This window comes from Sceloporus undulatus, chromosome 4 (genome assembly GCF_019175285.1).
Source record: "Sceloporus undulatus isolate JIND9_A2432 ecotype Alabama chromosome 4, SceUnd_v1.1, whole genome shotgun sequence".
Lineage (NCBI taxonomy): Eukaryota > Metazoa > Chordata > Lepidosauria > Squamata > Phrynosomatidae > Sceloporus > Sceloporus undulatus.
In genome coordinates, this window is record NC_056525.1 from 123,816,203 (window position 1) to 123,838,081 (window position 21,879).

Consider the following 21,879-nt stretch of genomic DNA (forward strand, 5'->3'; position numbering starts at 1 on the left):
ATGTAACAGCAGACCACATGAGCACAGTGTTGCAGACAAAATCTATTTAGGATCAAGTTGTTCAGCAGGAAGGTGATTTGAGGTGAATTCAGGAGAAGTTATCTGTTTAAGGTGCATATCCTGAAAGAAAAGGCCAAGCATAATGTTAACTGGCCAAAATCCAACTGAGATGGCATTAAAGTCCCACTCTTATTCTTAGAAAGGAAACTGTGGGTTATGCATTTCCTACATCTCTGGAATCAAAGAAACCAGAATCAAAACCAGGCCTGAATTAAGCTTCAGTTTAGTTGCTTTAAAAGCCATTATCATAATTTATAATTAGGAATACTGTCTTTCAAGATACATATTTGTGTGGTAGATCAAACCACAGCTAATATCACAAATCTTTGTGTTGTGGTTTGTTACTAACCACTGGCCAAAAGAAACCGCAAGTATATTGTGATGCAGTAAGCTGCCCAATTATTCAACAGAATTTATCTTCAGAAACCATAATAACGCTAGATTGTTTTCTTTAAAATTGAGCTATTTCACAACCACTAGGTCAGATAAAAACACTTCTAATCAATACAGATGTACAGACTGGAACTCTGTAACAACCCTTTGCTGATCTCTGAAATGCTCTCAACCTGGATCCTCACATGAGGCAGTGCATACACAAGTTCTCCCAGTTTCAGATCCCATTTTGCATGACAGTGCAACTGTATCAAATAATACTAAATATAATCTCATTAAAAACAATATCACAAATTGGTCGATATTTATCAAGGCACAGGCAGGGCAAGTAAAGATAAGTAGGGTGGATTTGATTTCACTACTCAGAAAGACTCAGTTTAATCGTGAGCTACCCCCTCCCCAAAAGAGCACTCTTCCTCACTATAAGCTTAATACATTTCAAATAATCATTACCTTACTAACAGCAATTTAAATAGTTTAATTTAACTAAAACAATTACATTATAGCTTATGTATTCTACATCAATGCCTATTCTTTGAATGTTTTGAAGCTTAGCTCTTAAGAGGTTGATTCTGTGTACATAGATTTGCAAAAGAAGAATAAGACTGTGATCTCTGCAGACACAAATTCACAGTTTTGTGAATGGATTAATGGAATTTTAACACTGCATGAATATACATTCTCATGCTACTTAATTAAAACTAATCCCAATTTCATAATACTGTAAATACCTTTTGGACCATAATATATATCATAAATTGAATTCTAAGATATAGCCATGCTAGTTTGTAGAATCAGTATGTAGAGAGATTGAGACAAACTGAAAGAAGGAAGTTGGCCAACTTCCTTCTTTCAGTTCTACAAGATCACTCTACATATCTCTAGATAAGTCCTTAGAAAGCATTTAATTTTTTAAAATCCGATTTAAATTTTAAAAATTAGTTTTAAAAAATCATTTACAGTACAGTATATCCACCCTATGCTCTCCAGTGCAACCCTACAACATGTAACTTATCGAAATCAAATGTCAAAAGCCATCAGCTGTTTCACAGAAATTCAGAAGATAAATGGGAGAACTAGGTGCACACAAAATTTATGGAACGGAAAACTGTTTTCATGACTCCAGTATAGCCAAAAGCAATCATTAAATAAAATATAACTTAACAATATATACTCTTGGAGCAACAATAAAGACAAATTACAACTCCTTGAAAAGTGGGAGCAAACTTCTGGAATGAGAAGGTATTCAAACTGGAACTCCAATTTTGAATCTTCTCAGGAATTTAGCCCCTACCCCCCAAGAAAAGCTTGGACCCTGATAATGAATAAGCCTCAGGTATCATGGCACATAACAACTAAAACAAAGGCCTGTTACAGACTGCCAAAATAAAGCTGCTTCGGGTCTCTTTGGAGGTATGCTGTTTAAATGATGCATGGGTCCTAAGAGTCCGGAGGTCGCGCCAAAGCCACACTCCATTCCTAAGCACTGGAGTGCAGCTTTGGTGCAGCTTCTGGATTCTTAGGATGCATGCATCATTTAAACAGCATACCTCCAAAGAGACCCCAAGCAGCTTTATTTTGGAAGTCTGTAACAGGACAATGAAAACGGAGATAAAGAAATGATGAAGCAGAGGATCCAGTGTTAAGGGAAATACTGTCACTGTTTAAAAACAAATTACAGGGAGCATGGAAAAACACTAAAACCTGCTTAACATATGCCGACAAAGCTATATATAAAGCTGTCTACAGTGGAAGAAGTAGCAGGGAAAGCAAAAAAAGTTGCATGATCAATATGCACATTCATGGGTTCCCAGAACATAAAGAGGACAGAGATACAGCACAATTCTTAGTAACATGGATGAATGAGAGCTGCCCAAACTTGAAATTGTAGCTGAACTTTTTGAAGGAGCACACAGGAGGTTAAGTATTAAATTGCTAAATTGTCAGAGGCATCATAGTCAGTTTTACTGATGTGATGCAGAAATTAGAGTGAGATTTGCTGTCTAGCAAACTGGTCCAAATTTGCAAAGCAATGTGAGCAAGGAGCAGGGGGGGGGGGAACCTCAAGGTTTATTTCTGCAGCAAAATAGGTACTGGTGCATACTTTGGGGGGAAAGTCACACTTCCAGGAAAGATGGCAGATTGAAACTTTCCCTTTTTACAGGACTCCAAGCAACAGCAACTTTTAACCAATTAAAAGTAAGGTCCTCTGAGCAATTTTAACTTTCTGGATCAAGGGTAGATCGAAGAGATTTCCCATTGAGACCCATTACCCAGTAGCTGCCATAGAAACAGCAAAAAGCGGTTAGCAAAACTGATGGGTAGGGGTAGGATTCATCATAATGCCAGACTGCCATCTGAAAAGCCTGAAGGGCTGGCAGCACCTTATTGACACTGGATCAAAAATCTTTGCTCTACTGAGAAACAATATGTCACTGAATATTTGATGCTGGGAGACCACACCATGAGTGGGTAAGTTCTTTCACACACATTAATGTTCCTTCTAGAAGTCTGTGACCGAATGTGTTGAGAAACAGCATACTAGACAGAACTTTTGATTGATGTAGCAGGACTCTGAAGTAAGCTACATCACGAAGGACTCTGCTTGAAATGCACTACAAAAAACTCAACCCTTAGTAACAGACATCTACTACAGAACTATACAGTTGGCCCTCTGTATCCACTGATTCTTTATCCATGGATTCAGCCATCCACAGCTTGATAATATTCAACACATACACATATATTCCAAAAAGCAAGTCTTGATTTTGCCATTTTGTAAAAAGGACACCATTTGACTATGCCATTGTATTTAATGGACTTCCAGCATCCACAGATTTAGGTATGCAGAGGAGATCCTGGAACCAAACCACAGATGATGCCAAGGGGTCACTATAGTGGCAATTGGTAAGCTAATGTCGCTGTTGTTGTTGTGTGCCTTCAAGTCATTTCTGACAATTCACAGGGTTTTGTGGATTTCCCTGGATGAAGAGAATTGAACCCTAATCTCTAATGTGAAGTCGAAGGCTTTCATGACCGGCATCCATAGTTTTTTGTGGGGTTTTCAAACTGTGAGGCCCTATTCTAGAAGTGTTTTTTCCTGATGTTTTGTCAGCAACTGTGGCTGGCATCTTCAGAGAATCCCAGCATGGAAGAGAATGGGGTATATATACTGTTGGTTATGGGGAAGTAATTTCCATGTTAATCTGTGTATAGTTCCGTTGTTGCATAGCAAGGTCTCAGGGTGTCTATTTAATTAATGATCCACTGTCTGCTTGGAAACCCCCCCGATCCTGGGTGGTTTTCATTTGCATGGACTGGGTCTTGATTTTGGTGTTTTTCAGGACTAGTAGCCAAACTTTGTTTACTTTAAAGGTTTCTTCTTTCCTGTTGAAGTTGTCTAGGTGTTTGTGGATTTCAATGGCTTCCCAATGCATTCTGACTTGATAGTTGTTGGCACAGTCCACAATTTCAGTGTTTTCAAACAACATTTTATGCCTATGATGATTTTTCCGGCTGACTCAGTCTGCAGTGTTTCTCATGTTCTTTGATTCAGGTTTGAACACTGTGTTCAGTGGCCCCTATGTAGACTTGTCCGCAGCCGCATGGTATGTGGTACACTCCTGTGGCCATGAGAGAGTGTCTCCTGTCCTTCGCAGCATCTGCTGGATTTTCTTGGTAGGTTTGTAGACCATTTGGAGGTTGTGTTTCCTCACCACTTTGCCTATTCTGTCTGCGACTCCTGCGATATATGATAAAAATACCTTCTCTTTGGGGGGGTTGGTTGTCTTCACTCCTCTGGGTTTTTCTGGGTCTGGAAGCCCTTCTGATGTCTGAGCTGGAGTAATCATTAAGCTGTAGAGCCCAGTCTAGGTGCTTCAATTCATCTTCTAGGAATTGGGGTTCACAGATCCTTTTTGCCCTGTCTATCAGTGTTTTTATTGAGCGTCTATTTTGTCCTGGGTGATGGAGTTCTTGTGTAGGTATATGTCTGTGCATGTAGGTTTGCTGTATATTGTGTGGCCCAACTGTTGGCTTAGTTTGCAAATGACCAGGACATCCAAGAATGGAAATTTTCCTTCCTTTTCTTTTTCCATCATGAATTGGATGTTTGGGTGGATGTTGTTCAGATGGTTCAAAAACATGGTCAGATTTTCTTCTCCGTGGCTCCAAATGGTGAAAGTGTCATCCACGTATCGGAACCATGCTGTGCTTTTTTGGTGGTGTTTCCAGGGCTTGCTTTTCAAAGTGTTCCATGTAAAAGTTTGCAATCATGGGGCTCAGAGGGCTTCCCATGGCTACCCCATTTCTCTGCTCATAGAATCAATTGTCCCACTGGAAGTAGCTTGTGGTGAGGCAATGTAATATGCACTTACTAAAAGTGCTTGTATTTCAGCTATAAATAATTAAATGGAGGAAGAGGTGTTTTACCACTGTCTTTCTCACAGACGCTGCTTTTGGAAGCCTTAATGATAATCCTGTCACTAAATTCATCTTGTTTGACCTATATGTTGCAAACACTGTGAAAATCTCCTCCCAAAGCAAGGTAAAGAAAGTTCCTTTCTTGCTGTATCAGACTCTTTGTCTAAGTATCACACTGACAATCCAGGAAGGAAATCTGGAAGCATATATAACATTACTGCAAGCAGCTTCTGTAGGACCAACTACATTAGCTTACTTGCTAAATAGCTTACTTGCTGTTCACCGCTATGATCTTTGGAATAGCGATATATAAATAAAACAAATTATTATAATTATTATTAGAGGCTTCCTTTACAGCAAATCCCATGTTTTTAACTAAGTAGAATCACAGAATCATAAACTTGGAAGAGACTACAAGGACCATCCAGTCCAACCCCTTGCCATGCAGGAACTCTCAATCAAAGCATACTTGACTGATGGCTACCCAGCCTCTGTTTAAAGACCTTCAAGGAGGGAAATTCCACCAGGGTCCAAGGGAGTGTGTTTCACTGTCAAACAGCCCTTACTGTCAGGAAGTTCCTCCTAATGTTGAGGTGGGATCTCTTTTCCTGGAGCTTGCATCCATTGTTCAGGGTCCTATACTCTGGAGCAGCAGAAAACAAGCTTGCTCCCTCCTCAATATGACATCCCTTCAAGTATTTAAACAGGGCTATCATATCACCTCTTAACCTTCTCTTCTCCAGGCTAAACATCCCCAGCTCTCTAAAGTGTTCCTCATAGGGCATGGTTTCAAGACTCTTCACCATTTTAATCGCCCTGCTTAATACACAAGTATAAAGACAGTCACAGAAAATGTGTACAGATTGAGTCTCCCTTATCTGGAATTCCAAAATTCAAAATATTTCAAAAACCAAAACTTTTTTCACGGGTGGCTCAGATAGCGACACCTGCGTTTTCTGACAGTTCAATGTATACAAACTTTGTTTTATGCACAAAACCATTTAAAATATTGTATAAAATTACCTATGTGTATAAGGTGTATATTAAACATAAATGAATTCTGTGTTTAGACATGGGTCCCATCTCCAAAATATCTCACTACATACATAAATGGAAATACAGGTACTGTATAGCAAAATCCAAAAATACCCAAATGCCCTTCTGGTCCCAAGCATTTCAAATAAGGGAGACTCAGCCTGTATCCATTTCTTATGTTTCTAAAGAGGTTGGGCCTAGTAGTATTACAACCACAAATTATATTTTGTACATTCTGTACATACAGTGCTTTTAAAAAGAGAAAGCACAATAAATTATGTGATGATTTACATTTCCCCTTTTGATGTTTAAAATAAAACTGTGAGGTTGTAGATAAATGTTATATTTTGATTATACAGCCACAGGTGCCCCACTTCAATGCTTACACACACAAACTCTATCATCACATTTTACACAGCATTACACCAGGGAGCTCAGGTTGCAATTTAGCCTAGTAAACTAGTATAGATTGTAACAGCCTAAATACACCAAAGATACCTTCATTGGATCAACCACAAAAGGCACAAAACAAATCACAAAACAGCCTAAATCCACAAAACAATGATACCTTCATTGGGCCAACCACAAAAGGCACAAAACAAATCACAAAACAAAGAAGAAGAAAATGAACATGTTAGAATCACAGGCCTATATTTTGACAAGATTTTGTTTTTGTTGTTGTTAGTTAACATGATTTGGCAAAGAACACACCTCTCTTTGACTCTCTTTGTGGGCTTCAGCAGACAAAAAGTAATAAAAGATGGCATATAAAGCTCAAACTCCATTTGCAATACCTGGGTAGGAAAAGAGAGGCAGTGGCCTGGGGTGAGGCACTGCTGGTGCTTTCACCTTCCATGGAATGGGTTCAAGGAGCCATGCTCTGACCCCCAAAGTTTTACCCTCAACTTTTACATGGGTCATATCAAAATCCATAAGTTTAGCTCCAAAACCTGCCCTCAACTTATACATGAGGTTGACTTATACATGAGTATATAGAGTAGCTTGTTTCAATTTTACCAAGTTGGCTATCTGGAATTAGTTAAATTAAAAGTTGGTACCAAGCAGCTGCTGCCTCAAAATCTTTAAAAGGCCAACTCTACAACACATCTTTTATTATGCATGTTGTAGATTAAAGATTAAACACTATTATTACAAAATAAATGTGGGATCAGCTTTAGCTTACTCTTTCTGTTGCTAATGGAGTTTAAATTTTAACACCATAGTCAGTTTAGCTTCAAAAGTTTGCATGATGCATTTTGTACATTTTCGGCCCCATAAGGTATCATTGTTTTGTGGGTTTTGGATGTTATTTTAATTTATCACATGTGCACCACAACGTGGAGACGCTAAGCGTCCATCGCGTCAAAATGGCAGTGCCCGTGTGTACAGGGTGCTGCCATTTTAACGCCCCGTCACGTGCTAGGGGTGAGGCCAATATGGGTGGTGCGCCCTCGGCCAACCCTTAAAACATGACGGGGGCGCCGCAAAGCCCCGTCTGAAGAGGACCATAGATTCCATTCATTGCAATAGGTTTTCTCCCATTTCATTAAGTTCTCCTTTGTAAGGCATGAATTACAACCACAGAATCATAGAAGTGAAAGAGACCACAAGGGCCATCCAGTCCAACCCCTTAATTAGGTCTAGCTAAAATGTTACCAGGCTCTCAATGCTATTTCTGGATATCTCTGAAGTGATGTTGCAAATATGTTCCTACAGCCATAACATGATTCTAATGTATATCATGTGGAATTAGTTTTCATTTTCTCAACTAAACAAGTATTACAGACTTGCAGAAAACACTGCCACTGAACCATGCCATATTACTAACTGGTTGGCATTTAGGAGCACTTACATAAATCCTGCTAAACACAGGTGAAAGACAGAGAGAAGACAACTAGTCTGTTGTTTGACACTATCTGGCAGCCTTCCCCAACTTGATGAACTCTATAGATGTTTTGGATTACAATTACCATTATCCCTATTGCCAACTGTAGGAACTGTCAATTTACCTTAGGCTACTATAGGCTTCTGTAATTTCAATAGTGAGAGTCGCAGCCTTAAATATTGCTGGGCAGTATTTAAGGGCAAACTGAGAAAAGCTACTCAGTTGGACAGAGGGCTTATATATCTAGATGCAAATGCTCATTGTTATGTCAAATCAACAGGTCTCTAGAGCAATACCATAATTCCTACATTGATAAACTAGAATTCACAAAACAGTGGGACAGTTTCCAACAGTGTATTCCACTGGCAGAATAGCAGCAGCTAGGAGAATCGGAAGGGATAACCCCCCTCTCTACTACAGCCACCTGTATGTTGCTAAAATCAGTTCTGGAAGGCAGGGAAACCACTAACACCAATTTTTAGGCAACGTGGAAGAATGAAGGGGAGGTGGGAGGAGGAGAAGTTCTTTTGCCCCCACCTGAGGAACTGTGGAGTTGGTGGAAACTTTGTTAATCCCAATAAAGGTATTATAATACTTTGTTCACTCCTGTTTCCTGTAACATGCAAACAAAATTCTCTGTATTTTCTTTCACATCCCTGAGTTGTATAGCTGAACAAAGATCAACTCAAAGTTACCAACAAAATTCTCCGGCTGAAGTTAACAAACTGTTCCTTTATAGCACGTGAGAATCAATCAAGAATCAAACCGTGAAACTAATAACCGACTACTGAGCTGGAATGTGTGCATGGAATCTCAAACAGTGAGAAAGCTTAAGCAGTCCACATTCTTGCTTGTGCAGTACTGCTGAAGTTCGATGGCAGAGCCAAGCAAAAGGGGTATAGGATGTGAATGCATCAAAAAAGAGGAGACACTGAAACTCAAGTGAAACCCCTCTTGTAGGAAAAGCCAATGTCCTGGAAGTTTACATCTTTTCTATGTCCTGCACACAACCCAGCAAGATCAGAAGGGTTGCAGTTCATATACTTAATTCCTCTCAGACCCATCACCGCAGAAACAGACAATACTGTCTGGACCTATTTCAAAGATAGAGACAGAGTGTTCCCATTTTTTGTATACTCAATAAGGAGTTGTAACCAGTCATTGTACACTTAACTGTGGTTCAGAGTGATACATGCGGATAGGTACATTTTCTACATTAAAAAAAACCTGGATATACATTTAGAGGCATGAGGCATGTAGTAGCATGTAATGATCTAGGTGATAAGAAAATGTTTCACATTGTCCTGGAACTATGGGCCCAAACAAACATGCCAAAATGAAGCTGCTTCGGGTCACTTTGGTGGTATGCTGTTTAAATGCTGCATATGTCCTAAGAGGCCGGAAGCCACGCCAAAGCCACACTCCAGTCCTAAAGACTGGAGCGTGGCTTGGGCACAACTTCTGGCCTCTTACAATGCATGTGTCATTTAAAATAGCATACATCCAAAATGACCCGAAGCCACTTTATTTTGGGACTGTGTGTGCAGGCCTTAAGTTGCTCATGTTTACTATATGTACTTCTGTATAAGTAAAAAATAAAATAAATTGTGCTAAAAAAAAAAGACCCCAAAAATCTGGATTGACTTATAGATGGGTCAACACAGCAGCCTGCTCTCCTGTGACGCTGCTTCTGGACTTCTGTAATGCCTGCTTGGAAAAAGGTGGCAGCAGCAGCTTCTTGGGGCTCCGGCAGCAGATGGAGTGGGTGCTTCTTTCAGTCTTTCTCACCACAGACTAAGCTCCAGGAGTCCAAGACCTTAATTCATACAAGAACAGCCTGAAAGAAACAGTGGCTGCTCTCTCTCTGGTGGCTCTTTCGGGTCTTCTCTACCATGCTGGAGGGAGGAGAGGGTGATGGGAGAAGCTTTAAAAAGCCAAATCCACTCTGCTCTATCCATCACCACGGCTCTTTAGTTTTCCTGCTGGAGCAGGGATATTAGTAGAAGGGGTCAAGAGAAGCTGAAAAAAGCACCAATCCCCTCTGCTCTTTCTGCCATGGCTCTTTGGCGCTTCTCCACTGAGGCAGGGAGAGTGGAGGAGCTCAGGGTTTCTACTGGGTACTCCAAGAACAGACTAAGCTCTTGCCATGAAGAACCTAAAAGAAGAACCAAACCCCTCTACTCTTTCTGGCAGCCTTTTGCAATGCTTGGGTGGAAAAATAGGAATGATGGTGGTGGTAAAGGGTGGCTGGGCCCCAGAGGCACTGCTGGCACTTTTGCCTATCCATGGAATTGATTTGGGGAGCATCGTTCAGAACCTTCAAGTTTTATTCTCGATTTATACACAGGTCACATCAAAATCCATTAATTTTGGCCTCTAAACCTGACCTCAGTTTATACATGAGGTCGACTTATACACAAGTATATACAATAACTTGTTTCAATTTTACCAAGTTGGCTATCTTGAATTAGATAAATTAAAAGTTGGCATTAAGAGGCTGCTGCCTTAGAACCTTTTAAAGGTAACCACCACACCACATCCTTTATTTTAGATGTTGTAGGTGTCAGACACAGGAGAGATTAAAGACTATTATGAAATAAAAGTGGTATCAGTTTTAGCTCAGTTCATTAACAGGTTCTTGTGGAACTTTCCAATTTAACCATTGCCTCCTAAGACAACTTGTTCCTCCTTAACCACACACAAGGATTGACTTAATGAAAAGTTAATCTACATCATTTTACGAAATGCCAAGGATAGCAATCCTAAAACATATACAGCAACACCACTAAGCAGAGTTTAACTCCTGAGCACTCCACCCTGCACACTGATTATTACCTAGCTCATGACCACTGGATACTTAGCCAATGTATCAGAAGATGTATGAATAATGCTGTGAGGACATTTAGGAATGGTGGCTTTGGGGTTGAGGCCTGCAGAGAGAGGTGCAAAAAACAACAAATGTGGTAAAGGGCTGACTGGTAGGTATCCAAAAGAAAGCAACCCATGCAGGGAAGATTTTAACTTTCATGCATACAAAATTTGGAATTTTTTATTTTGCATTTTAAAGATGAAGCACACAACAGATTAAAACAGCTATGGCTTTATGCAAACTAACATACTATGACCTAATGAAAAAGTTTCTTGCATGTATGTTGAAAAAGTTTCAGGAGCTGACTCTGGTACTATAAATTTATGGTCTCACCAAGATGATCCTGTAAAGCCATGTTACAAATGGTATCACTCCTCTTGGTCCAACAAGACCTTATCATTAAAGGAAGTCTTTTCCCAGGTTTATTGAAGATATTATCATGTTCACACAATGTCTTCCCAACATCATTACCCTACAATAAATGGTAACAAAGGCACTTTTAATTCATGTTAGCCTATAGGCATGTATTGAGGTGAAGAAGATAATTACATTTCATTTATGAATAGCGGCCTGGGGGAGGAGGATACTTATCAATTTGAATAATAAGAAAGGCCAAGAGCAATTACAAAGTTGTCACTGACTAAAGAACTATTTTATAGCATTTAAATTAAATTGACCACACCATTTTACTGACACCACCTTTGCTTCAAGCCCAGACAGCAAGGTGCAAAAAGTAAGCAGTTGCAGGAAACCTGCTTACCAAGTTTATCAGCCAGAAATGAGTCACTTCTAACTACATTAACTGGAAGTTGCCCTGAGACTGAAAAGCTAAAAGGAAGCATTCCATTGTCCCATTCATCAGAAAGGAGAAGACAGGCATGTATGTATTCTATCACAATCTGTTGTAAACTACTTTGAAGATAAATTAAAATGGAAAGGTGGGAGATAACTCTGCTAAACAAATAAATACTCCTGCTGCCTACATGTCACACATGTAATACATAGAAACAAGAACTGAAGGTCAGGATTATACTCTGAGAAAGCCTGATGCAACTATATAGCAATACATGCATTAAGTAGTTATGCTTTTAAATGATACCAAGTCTGAGGCCCTCAAGATGAGTCGTGGAAATACAAGTCTCTTCATCAAATAAATAGATGATTAAATAAATAAATGCCTTAGCCCAGTGATGGTGAACCTTTTACAGACCAAGTGCTCAAACTGCAACCCAGACCCCACTTATTTATTGCAAAGTGCCACATTCCTCTGGCTTTCTAGTAAGAAACTCGGGCCAACTCTGTGCTAGGGCGACAGCATGTGTGCCCACAGAGAGGGCTCTGAGTGCCACCTCTGGCACGTGTGCCACAGGTTCGTCATCACTGCCTTAGCCTAAACATATTTTCAGGAAAACATATTAGGGTTTACCTGGGTGTAGGTAGTAGTAAGATCTGCTGAATATGATAACTTGGACTGCAAAGTTAATGACATCCCACTTCATTGGACTTTTAACTAAGCAACTGTGTACTCAAGATATACACGATGCTACAGCAGGAAATTTCCAAATCATAGAGAGTTCTGTGAGGGTTCAACTCCCTCAGTCTCCTAATCAGGAATGTGAGGAGGGGAGTGGAGGAAAATACTTATGTTACATACAATCAGAAAAAAACGTGATGGTGAGGGGTACATGGACTTTCTTCACACCAAAAGAGATACTGTACAAAGGCCTTTGTAAACACAGAGAAACTGGACATGAGCACTGGAAGGAGGAGTAGGGAGAGAAGTGAACCCTGGATGGCCAAGACCTTCTGGCTCCACTACAAAAACCCATAGGATCCATCTACCTTCACCCCCTTCTACCTGGCTGAACTGTTTCCTCAATCCCATCTATAGCACATAAATTCAAAATCCCTGGTTTGAAATCAGAAATAAATTCTGAAGTGCCTATACAGTGAGCCACTGGAGAACAAAGTTACGCATATGTAGCTGCAATTTGTTGTTGTTGTTGTTGTTGTTAGCCGCCCTTAGGTCGATCTCGACACACAGCGACCCTGTGGATGAAATATCTCCAAGACTCCTTGTCCTCCACTGTTCTGCTTAGTTCTTGCAAATTCATACCTGTGACCTCCGTAATAGAATCCATCCATCTAGTATGTGGCCTCCCTCTCTTTTTACTTTCCTCCACCTTCCCTAGGATTATTGTTTTTTTTTTTAATCATGCTTTCTCATAATGTGTTCGAAGTATGACAGCCTCAGTTTCGTCATCTTTGCTCCTATTTATCAAGTACTTCCATTTGGCTGCTTGGCCCGAATTTGTATTATTTTCCATGGCAGGTCTTGAATTCCTTACCCAAGAGAGTATGTACAGTCAACAGAATTACACTGATGTCAAAGAAGGTTTCAAATAAATTTGGGATTGTCAGGATAAGGAAGGATTTTTTTCCCCATATGTGGTAGACTTGTAAGAAGGTGAAAACTACTGGCCTAAGGTTTATATGTTAATTAAAAAAATTATAAAGACAGATTTTGCAATGTCACTAGAAATGTCTTTGCTTAGTATTACCGTCAAAGAACTGGACAAGAAATATGGATTACTTCTTCATTGTATGATAAGTGCTGTAAGAATACTGTTTGCACAAACCTGGAAATGGGCTGAAGTGCAAACAATGGAAGAATGGGTTATTAAGGTTGCAGACTTCGCTCAAGTCGCTAAACTGATTTGAACTTTAAAAGATATTCCAAGGGGTGAAACAGACGGCCACGAAGGGACAGCGTGGCGCCTCCTTTGAGAGAGCCGGATTGGGCAGCGGCAACTGCACACCGTGCCCCCAATCCATCCAGCTTCCATCCCAAATAGGAGTAGGAAAAATCAGCTGCAGTAGCAGCTTTTCAGCATTTCTGTGGCACAGCACATGTAAACACCGCACCACTGAAACACCGTGAAGCCAGCACATATGCAGTCAACCGTGTGGCTTTCAGGCAGTGTGGGGGCAGCGTCAGAGCATGTGGCATCTAAACGTTGACTCAGGCACCGCCCTCAAGCCAGGGCAAACCAGCAGTCTGCTTCGCCCCCAAGTGAATTTTTCCCCCTGAGGGGCTGGAAACTATGGATTTTTTGAGCAAGATGAAATATAATGATGTTATAATTTGTGGTTGTGATTACTAGTAATTACACTTAGTTGAATTTAGTAAGATATATAATGGTATAGTAATAATATATTTTTACTTATTTGATTTTCTTTCTCTCAAACATTACAGTTTGAGTCGAGGGGTCAGAGTTCTTTTGTGGTTCAGTTAGTTTGTGTTTAGTTAGGTAGTGTTTATTGTAATAGATTAGTGTTTTAGTAATATGGTATAGTATTATTTTAATTGAGTTTAGTTTGGTTTTGTTTCAGTTGTAGGTTTATATATGTATTATATATGTATGGGTTTTTTTTTTTTTGCTATATTGATTATTTTGTAATGTATCTTTACGTATTAAAATTAATGAAGCATTAAAAAAGGAAGCAATGTGCTGCAATGTATGGGTTTCTCCTTTGCTTTGTGTATTAGGCATTAATAGATATGAACTTCTGCCTGATGGGATGCTTTCAGGCTGATAAAAAGGGTTCATTATTACTTGTGCCTCTTGGGCTGTATTGCTATCTTTATTATGTTTATTTCTATCCTGCCTTTTAGTCTGGGACTCAAGGTGACTTACAAAGGTTAGAGCAGGTACAGATAAAAACATTACACTGTACAGAAGTTTAAAATATAATTGAAAATATAAATGAAATTAAAAGCAATTAAAAACAAACCATTAGAAAAATGCTGAGCACCACAATATATAAAAGGTGTTTTCCCCTTGAGAAAATGGTCTTTGCTTGCCTTCAGAAGAATAGCAATGACGGTGCCAGTTGAGCTATCCAGGTAGGGAGCTCCAGAGCCTGAGGGCAGCCACCAAGAAGGCTTTCTCCCATGTTCACATGAGATGTGCCAGTGAGGGTAATGAGAAGGGACTCCGCAGAAGATTTCAAAGCATGAGCAGGCTCTTATGAAGAGATACAGTCTTTCAGATAATCCGTTTAGTGCAATACAAGGAAGTTTCCTAGCAACATGTTCTCATGGTTATAAATTAACCAGTTCCCCAATTTTTCAAGTGCTGCATTTCCCCCTCTCCTTCTAGGCTGAGCAAGTATTTATTGTATAACAAGTCGCCTTAATTTCAAATTGTGTTCCAAATAAACCTGAAGCCTTGATAAACTTAAAAAGGGTTTCTGTGGCCTGTTACAGACAGCCAAAATAAAGCTGCTTCAAGTCACAGTGGAGATATGGTGTTTCAATGATGCATCGTCTAAGCAGTCCAGGAAACCACACCAAGCCACGCTCCAGTCCTTAGGGCTGGAGCGTGGCTTTGGTGCGACTTCTGGACTCTTAGGATGCATGCATCATTGAAACACCATATCTCCACTGTGACTTGAAGCAGCTTTATTTTGGCTGTCTGTAACAGGACTCAGTGAGGAACTATATAAACACTGTGCATGTCCTTCTTAAAGATTCATCCATCCATCCAATTCTGTCTGTTTGGGTGATCTACTCTCTTTGATTCAGGAACAGGATCATGGCAAATCTGAAAAGATCTGGACTACTCTATATAAAAATGCCTCATATTCCCTGTAAGAGGCCCCAGAATTCTGTGCATACTCAAAAGTTTCATAGCATTGAAATCCACATGGAAGGGGGTCACTTTTTTCATATACAGGAAAGGATGAAAACCAAGATCTAAATAGAAACCTTGGCCGTTACAGACCGCCCAAAACGGGAGGTCTGCCGCCGCCATTTGCAGCGCAGAGGAGCCCCCAGCGTACAACGTGCGGCTCCTCTGCGCTTCAAAAGAAGCCCCAAATGGTGCTTCTCTTTGCGGCGCGTTATGATGCGCGAGGCGCCAATGGTGTCACTCACGGTGTCATTTGTGTTGGCAATGTGTGGACACACACATGTCTGCTATGTCAAGATGGTGACCCCCATGTGGACGGGCGCCACCATTTTGTACGGACTCGGTCCGTATGAGGTTGAGGGGCATCCAGAAGTGACAACCCCTTCTCGCACCCATACACCCCGTCCTAACCCTAACTACGCCCCGCGGCGCTGTCATGCGCCCCATGTACCTGCCTGGAGCAGCACCTTTACACTGGCAATAAGTACATAGAGCTTTCCTTGAGCTATGTACTTACTGTCCATCTACAATATCTAAAGGGGGAGATCCAAATGACAGGCACAAATAAAAGTGCTTTGGGTCACCTTGGAGGTATGCATGCTCCTAAGAGGGCCAGAGGCTGTGCCAAAGCTTCACTCAGTCCTTAGGGCTGGAGCATGGCTTTGATGCGAGCTTTGGACTGTGTGTGCATTTAAACAGCATACCTCCAAAGTGACCCAAAGCAGCTTTATTTTGGCCTGTCTGTTCGGGCCCATATGTTAAAGTCCTCCAAGGCATTTCAAATGATCAGACTCGGATAGGAATTATTTGGTCAGGTCAGATGAAATACCTCTTGGGTCAACTGCAAACTCATGAAGGGACAATTTAAAAACTGATGATGCTGCCTACTGGGTTTCCCCCAAGAGCCTTCAAACGCAGAATAATAAGAGAAACTAATACCTCCTAGAAAACTGGATAATGTTAGAACTGTAACTGTTAAAAATTAGCCTGTCAGGAGATTGAGAAGAACAGGAATAGAAACCAACAACACTTTTTCTATCTCAATGCTTCGACCAGTGTGGCTCTGAATCTCAATGCACCTCATCCCACCGCCTTTCAGACAGAGGGCCTGAACAGACAGGCCAAAATAAAGTTTTGGAATGTGTCTTATAAATGATGATATAAATAAGACTGGAGCAGAGCTTTAGCGCAGCTTCTGCCTCTTAGATGTGTGTGTCATTAAATATTTATACCTCCAAAGTGACCCGAAGACAGCTTTATTTTGCCTGTCTGTTTGGGCTAGAGATGCTAGAAGAGATGATGTTTCTCCCAAGACAGAACCTATCAGTTCTCTTTTGCCTTCACCCCTGCCAGCAAAAGATATAGTTAAACTGTTAACTTAAGAACTGCTGCCGGGAATAATAATGCCTGCAACATTCCAAGAAAAGGTCTCTATGAACAGCAACATTGGAAAAGCAAGCTCTGACATAACTACATTCTGGCGCTCTTCCTGGGAAGCTTGACAAGACGTTTCAGTCACTGAACTTGTTTTAAAGTCAAATATTATGTTCTGTCCTTCAGGTTGTTCCCACTTATGGCAACCGAAGGCAAACATATGCATGACGTTTCCCGCGGACTGAGGGTGTGACTTGCCCAAGTCACCCAGTGGGTTTCTAGGCCAAGGAACAAGGATCGAACCCTGGCCTCTAGAGTTGTGCCAGCTCTCGAACCATACCATGCTGACTCCTAGTCTAATATCACATAACTTAGAGCTGTCAAGAAAGTGGCCTTGATGGAATCAGTCATAAGATGAGTCAAGTGTACCACTTCAAGTTTCACTAGGGATGCAGATATGAAACAGAGTTGTGGCAAAAAGGACAAGCAAGAGTTGCACCAATGGTATAATGGTTGTGAACATATATTCAAAGTGCCAACATTTGTTTTTTGGTTCTTTAAAAACCTCCCATAAACACACCAACAGCATCTGAAGAAGTAGACTTTAGTCTAGGAAAGCTCAGCTGCCAAGTTCTTTCTTTCAGTGAGCTCAAAGTGCTACACAGATCTCTCTAGATTCTCATAAACACAGCAAACAATGGTGGTCAGTCTAAAAAGTATGCGCCTTTGCACCATCATCATTATCAGTCTATTTATTTGTATGCCTGTTTCTCCCACAAAACTGGAACTCAGAGTGGCTTACAATCCAAAGAACAGTACAATTAAAAATATACAGAAGCGACCATTGAAATAGAATTAAACTGTAAAAGCTACGAAAACAGATCACTTGTTAAAAGAGAGAATCTAACTGAAGATAGAAGCGTTTAAAGACAGTACACTTTAAACAGCTACAGCACCCCAACCCATTCTTTGAAGACGTTCTGGTTTAAAAAGTCTGTCTCAATAAAAAGTCTTCAATCTGCCCACAAAGGGCCAAAAAGGGGCCATTTGGCATCCTAGGAAAGAAGTCCCCAAGTCTCTGGGGCAGCACACCAAGAAGCCCCTCTCTTATTCCCCACCACACGGTGGCTGCGATGGGGGTGGGCTGAGAGGATATCAGAGCCCGCTGCCTCTACAGGGAAATACGGCCTCCACCTGTAATTGGCATACACTGTAGTAACACAGGAGGTACTAAAAGAAATGACGGTGGCTTGCCCATAGAGGAACCATATTCCCATAGGAATCATAGGGAATACTTGCCCATAGGGAATCACGGAGAATACTTGCACATAGGGAAACATAGGAGAATACTTGCCCATAAGAATCATAGGGGAATACGGGGAATACCTGCCCATGGGAAATACATATAGGGAATACCTGCCCTAGGGACATCATAGGGGAATACCTGCCCATAGGGACATCATAGGGGAATACTGCCCATAGGGAATCATAGGGGAATACCTGACCATAGGGATTCATAGGGGAATACTGCCCATGGAATCATAGTGGAATACTGCCATAGGGAATCATGGGAATACCTGCCATAGGGAATCATAGGGAATACTGTCATAGGAATCATAGGGGAATACATACCTGCCCATAGAGAATCATAGGGAATAATGGCCATAGGAACAAGGGGAAACTGCCCATAGGGAATCAAGGGGAATACCTCCCATACGGAATCATAGGGGAATACTGCCCTAGGGAATCACGGAGAGAATACTTGCCCATAGGGAACATACGTAGGAGAATAACTGCCCATAGGACATCATAGGGGAATACCTGCCCATAGTGAAAATCATAGGGGAATACCTGCCCATAGGGAATCATAGGGGAAAATACTGCCCATAGGAATCATAGGGGAAACTGGCCCAAAATCATAGTGGGATACCTGCCCATAGGAATCATAGGGAATACTGCCATAGGGAATCATAGGGGAATACCTGCCCATAGGAATCATAGGGAATAATGGCCCTAGGGAATCATAGGGGAATACCTGCCCATAGAGAATCATAGGGAATACGGCCATCGGGAATCATAGGGGAATACCTGCCCATAGAAATCATAGGGAATACTAACCCATAGGGAATCATGGGAATACTTGCCATAGGGCAATCATAGGGGAATACCTGCCCATAGGGAATAATAGGGGAATACGTGGCCATAGGGAATCATAGGGAATACCTGCCCATAGAGAATCATAGGGAATACTGGCCATAGGGAATCATAGGGAATGCCTGCCCATAGATCATAGGGGAATACGTGCCATAGAGAATCATAGGGGAATACCTGCCCATAGAGAATCATAGGGGAATACCTGCCCATAGGGAATCATAGGGGAATACGTGGCCATAGAGAATCATAGGAATACCTGCCCATAGGAGAATCATAGGGAATCCTGCCCTAGGGAATCATAGGGAATACGTGCCCATAGAGAATCATAGGGGAATAACTGCCATATCATAGGAATACCATGGGAACTAGGCTACTGCCCAATAGGAATCAGGGGAATACCTGCCCATAGGAATCATAGGGGCATACTGGCCATACAGAAAATGAGACAATCTTGCCCATAGAGAATCACTGGGGAATACTGCCCATAGGGAATCATTGGAGAACGTGCCCATGAGAGATCATTGGAGAATACTTGCCCATAGGGAACCATAGAAGATCCTTCCCCATAGGACAACACTGGGGAAGTAATGTCTCCTATGGGCAAGCATCCCCCATGTTCTCCTATTAAGGCGTGAAAGCGCTGCCAAACTGGGTTCTCCCTCCAGTGCGGATGCAGGCGCCACACCCAGCTCACCGTGCTGCGTGAAGACGTTGAAGCCGCTCTCTGCGCCTCGGGGGCCGCCGGCGGAGGCCTCTCTCCTGCGGCTGGAAGGCCTGCTGGAGCCGCCACTGCCAGTCCCAGTGCTGCTGCTGTTGCTGCTGCCTCGGAGCCGCTGGGGCTGAGAGGGAGGCGGAGGCTGCTGCTGCTGCTGAGGCGGCGGCGGAGGCGGCTGCTGGATAGCAGCGGCGGCGGTGCCTGGCTCTCCGACGCGGCCCACCTGCTGGCCCATCCCCGTTCTCCCCCTCCGCTTCCTCCTCCCTCGCCAGCGCCCTCGGCCTCACATGCCGCTTCCGGAAACCCTGCCGCCGTTCTCCGGAGAGGCCTCACGGACTCGCCCCCTCAGTCCCCACCGCCGCCACCTTCACCATAGTAATCTGAGCGCGGGACAGAGCGTCTCCCTCCTCCTCCTCTCTCTTGCCCGCCCTTCCTGCCTCCGGTCTTCCAGGCGGCCCTGGCCCCGCCTCCCCAGATTCTGGCCCCGCCTCTCCTGGCTTCTGACCACGCCCCTCCCGGCTCATGGCCACGCCCCCTGAACCAAAGGCTCCCCAACGGTCGCTTGGCGCGCGACCTCCCCCTCCCCCTCCCCTGAGGGAAGAACTGACCAATAGGCTTTGAGGGGTTTGAGCCTTAGGCTATGGCTCTCTGGAGGTCCAAAACACACTGCAGAAACAATAATAACAATACACTCATCCCTCCATATTGACAACTTTGATTAATATGTATGTTCTCTCTAGGAACATCTAGGTCCTCCAGTGCAACTCTATGGTCAACTTGTAACTCAAGGTTGCACTGAAAGACCTAGAGATTATTCCTAGAGAGGGCACTACTCTACTAGGCCTTTGCAGCTCCTCCAGTACAATTCTGTGGTCAATATCTGTTGGATGTTGACCACAGAGTTGCCCTGGAGGACCTAGAGATTCCTAGAGAGGTGTCCTCTCATGTAAAAACATGGTGTCTTTGTTATTTGTGGGTTTTCCACATTCACCGGGTTGCCGTAATTGTCCACTATTACCAGGGGCAAAATGTGGAACAAATTCGAGACCAAACTGTAGGACAACAGCAGGACAAAACTCAGCCCAAAATGTAGGACATTTGAGAAAAAGGGAGGACCTTAAATGTCCTACATTTTGGGATGAGTTTTGTCCTGCAGTTTCGTCTCGAATTTGTCCTACATTTTGCCCCTGGTAATAGTGGACAATTATGGCAACTCTATGAGGGACAAGTGTAATAATAATAATAACAAAACCTTATTTATATCCCACTTTTCTGTTGCCAAACAAAGTGGCTTACATCTAAAAAACCATTCCAGTATACAGTACATTGTACATATAATATCCCCATCTCCCCCCTAAAAAAGAATCAAACACCATTAAAATTTATCAGGTCAACTATTAACAATAAAATAATCCATAAACTGGGTGATACAGTCCATAATCCCAATCTGAGACGGCTGATTGCCCTGGCTCAATGCTAGGGGATTTTTCTGGGAACTGTAGTGTTTGTGAGGCATTGAGCTTCCTCCGTCAGAGAGCTCTGGGGCCACAACTACAATTCCCAGGATTCCACAGTATGGAGCCATGACAAAATGGCGTCAAAGTGGATTATTTCTGCAGTGTGTTTTCTATCATGGTACAGAGGCCTGTTTAGTAGCCAGTCAAAGAACATGATTATGTGAACATATCCTTTCTTCAGAAACGCAATGTGCTCCAACAGTTTGTAGATTTAGATGCATGAGAACGTGGCTATTTTTGTAAGGTTTCCATATGTAATCTCGTCTACCCTCTATTTGGACCCAGGGCTCGAATTCCGGCTCAGCCATTGAAACCCACTGGATGACCTTTTGGGCAAGTCACACTCTCTCAGCCTCAGAGGATGGCAATGGCAAACCTCCTCTGAAGAAACTTGACAAGACAACCCCATGGTAGGGTCGCCATGAGTCGGAAACAACGTAAAGGCACACAACCACCAAACAACAAATTACTTTATTTACAACATTATTCAATACATGGTTACCCAATTTTGAAAGTCCATCTCACAGGTGCATTTGCTGCATTGTTCTCAAGAGAAAATTTTAATGCATTGATTTCAGCTGGAGTCTTATTCGTTCACTTTAAATTTTGTTATTTATTTGTTTGTTTGTTTATTTATTTATTTCCCACTCTTCAGCCACAAAGGCTCTCAGAGTGGCTTACGTATGGCTAATTTGACAGTTCACTTGTGTTTTGTTTGTGTTGTATGTAGGATTTTATGCATAAAGAACTCTGTGGGAGTA

The 21,879-nt window shown here is 42.0% G+C and overlaps 1 protein-coding gene across 4 annotated transcripts in view; it reads right to left on the reverse strand.

The window, feature by feature from the left end:
- The window catches only part of ABL2 (ABL proto-oncogene 2, non-receptor tyrosine kinase), a 60,428-nt gene extending 40,467 nt beyond the window's left edge, over positions 1–19,961 (reverse strand). For all 4 annotated transcript variants that reach the window (XM_042463312.1, XM_042463310.1, XM_042463311.1 and 1 more), the window contains exon 1: positions 19,581–19,961. In XM_042463312.1, the coding sequence (XP_042319246.1) occupies positions 19,581–19,836 (256 nt within the window). In that variant the 5' untranslated portion in view covers positions 19,837–19,961. The remainder of the gene's footprint in view (positions 1–19,580) is intronic.
- Positions 19,962–21,879: the final 1,918 nt, after the last annotated feature.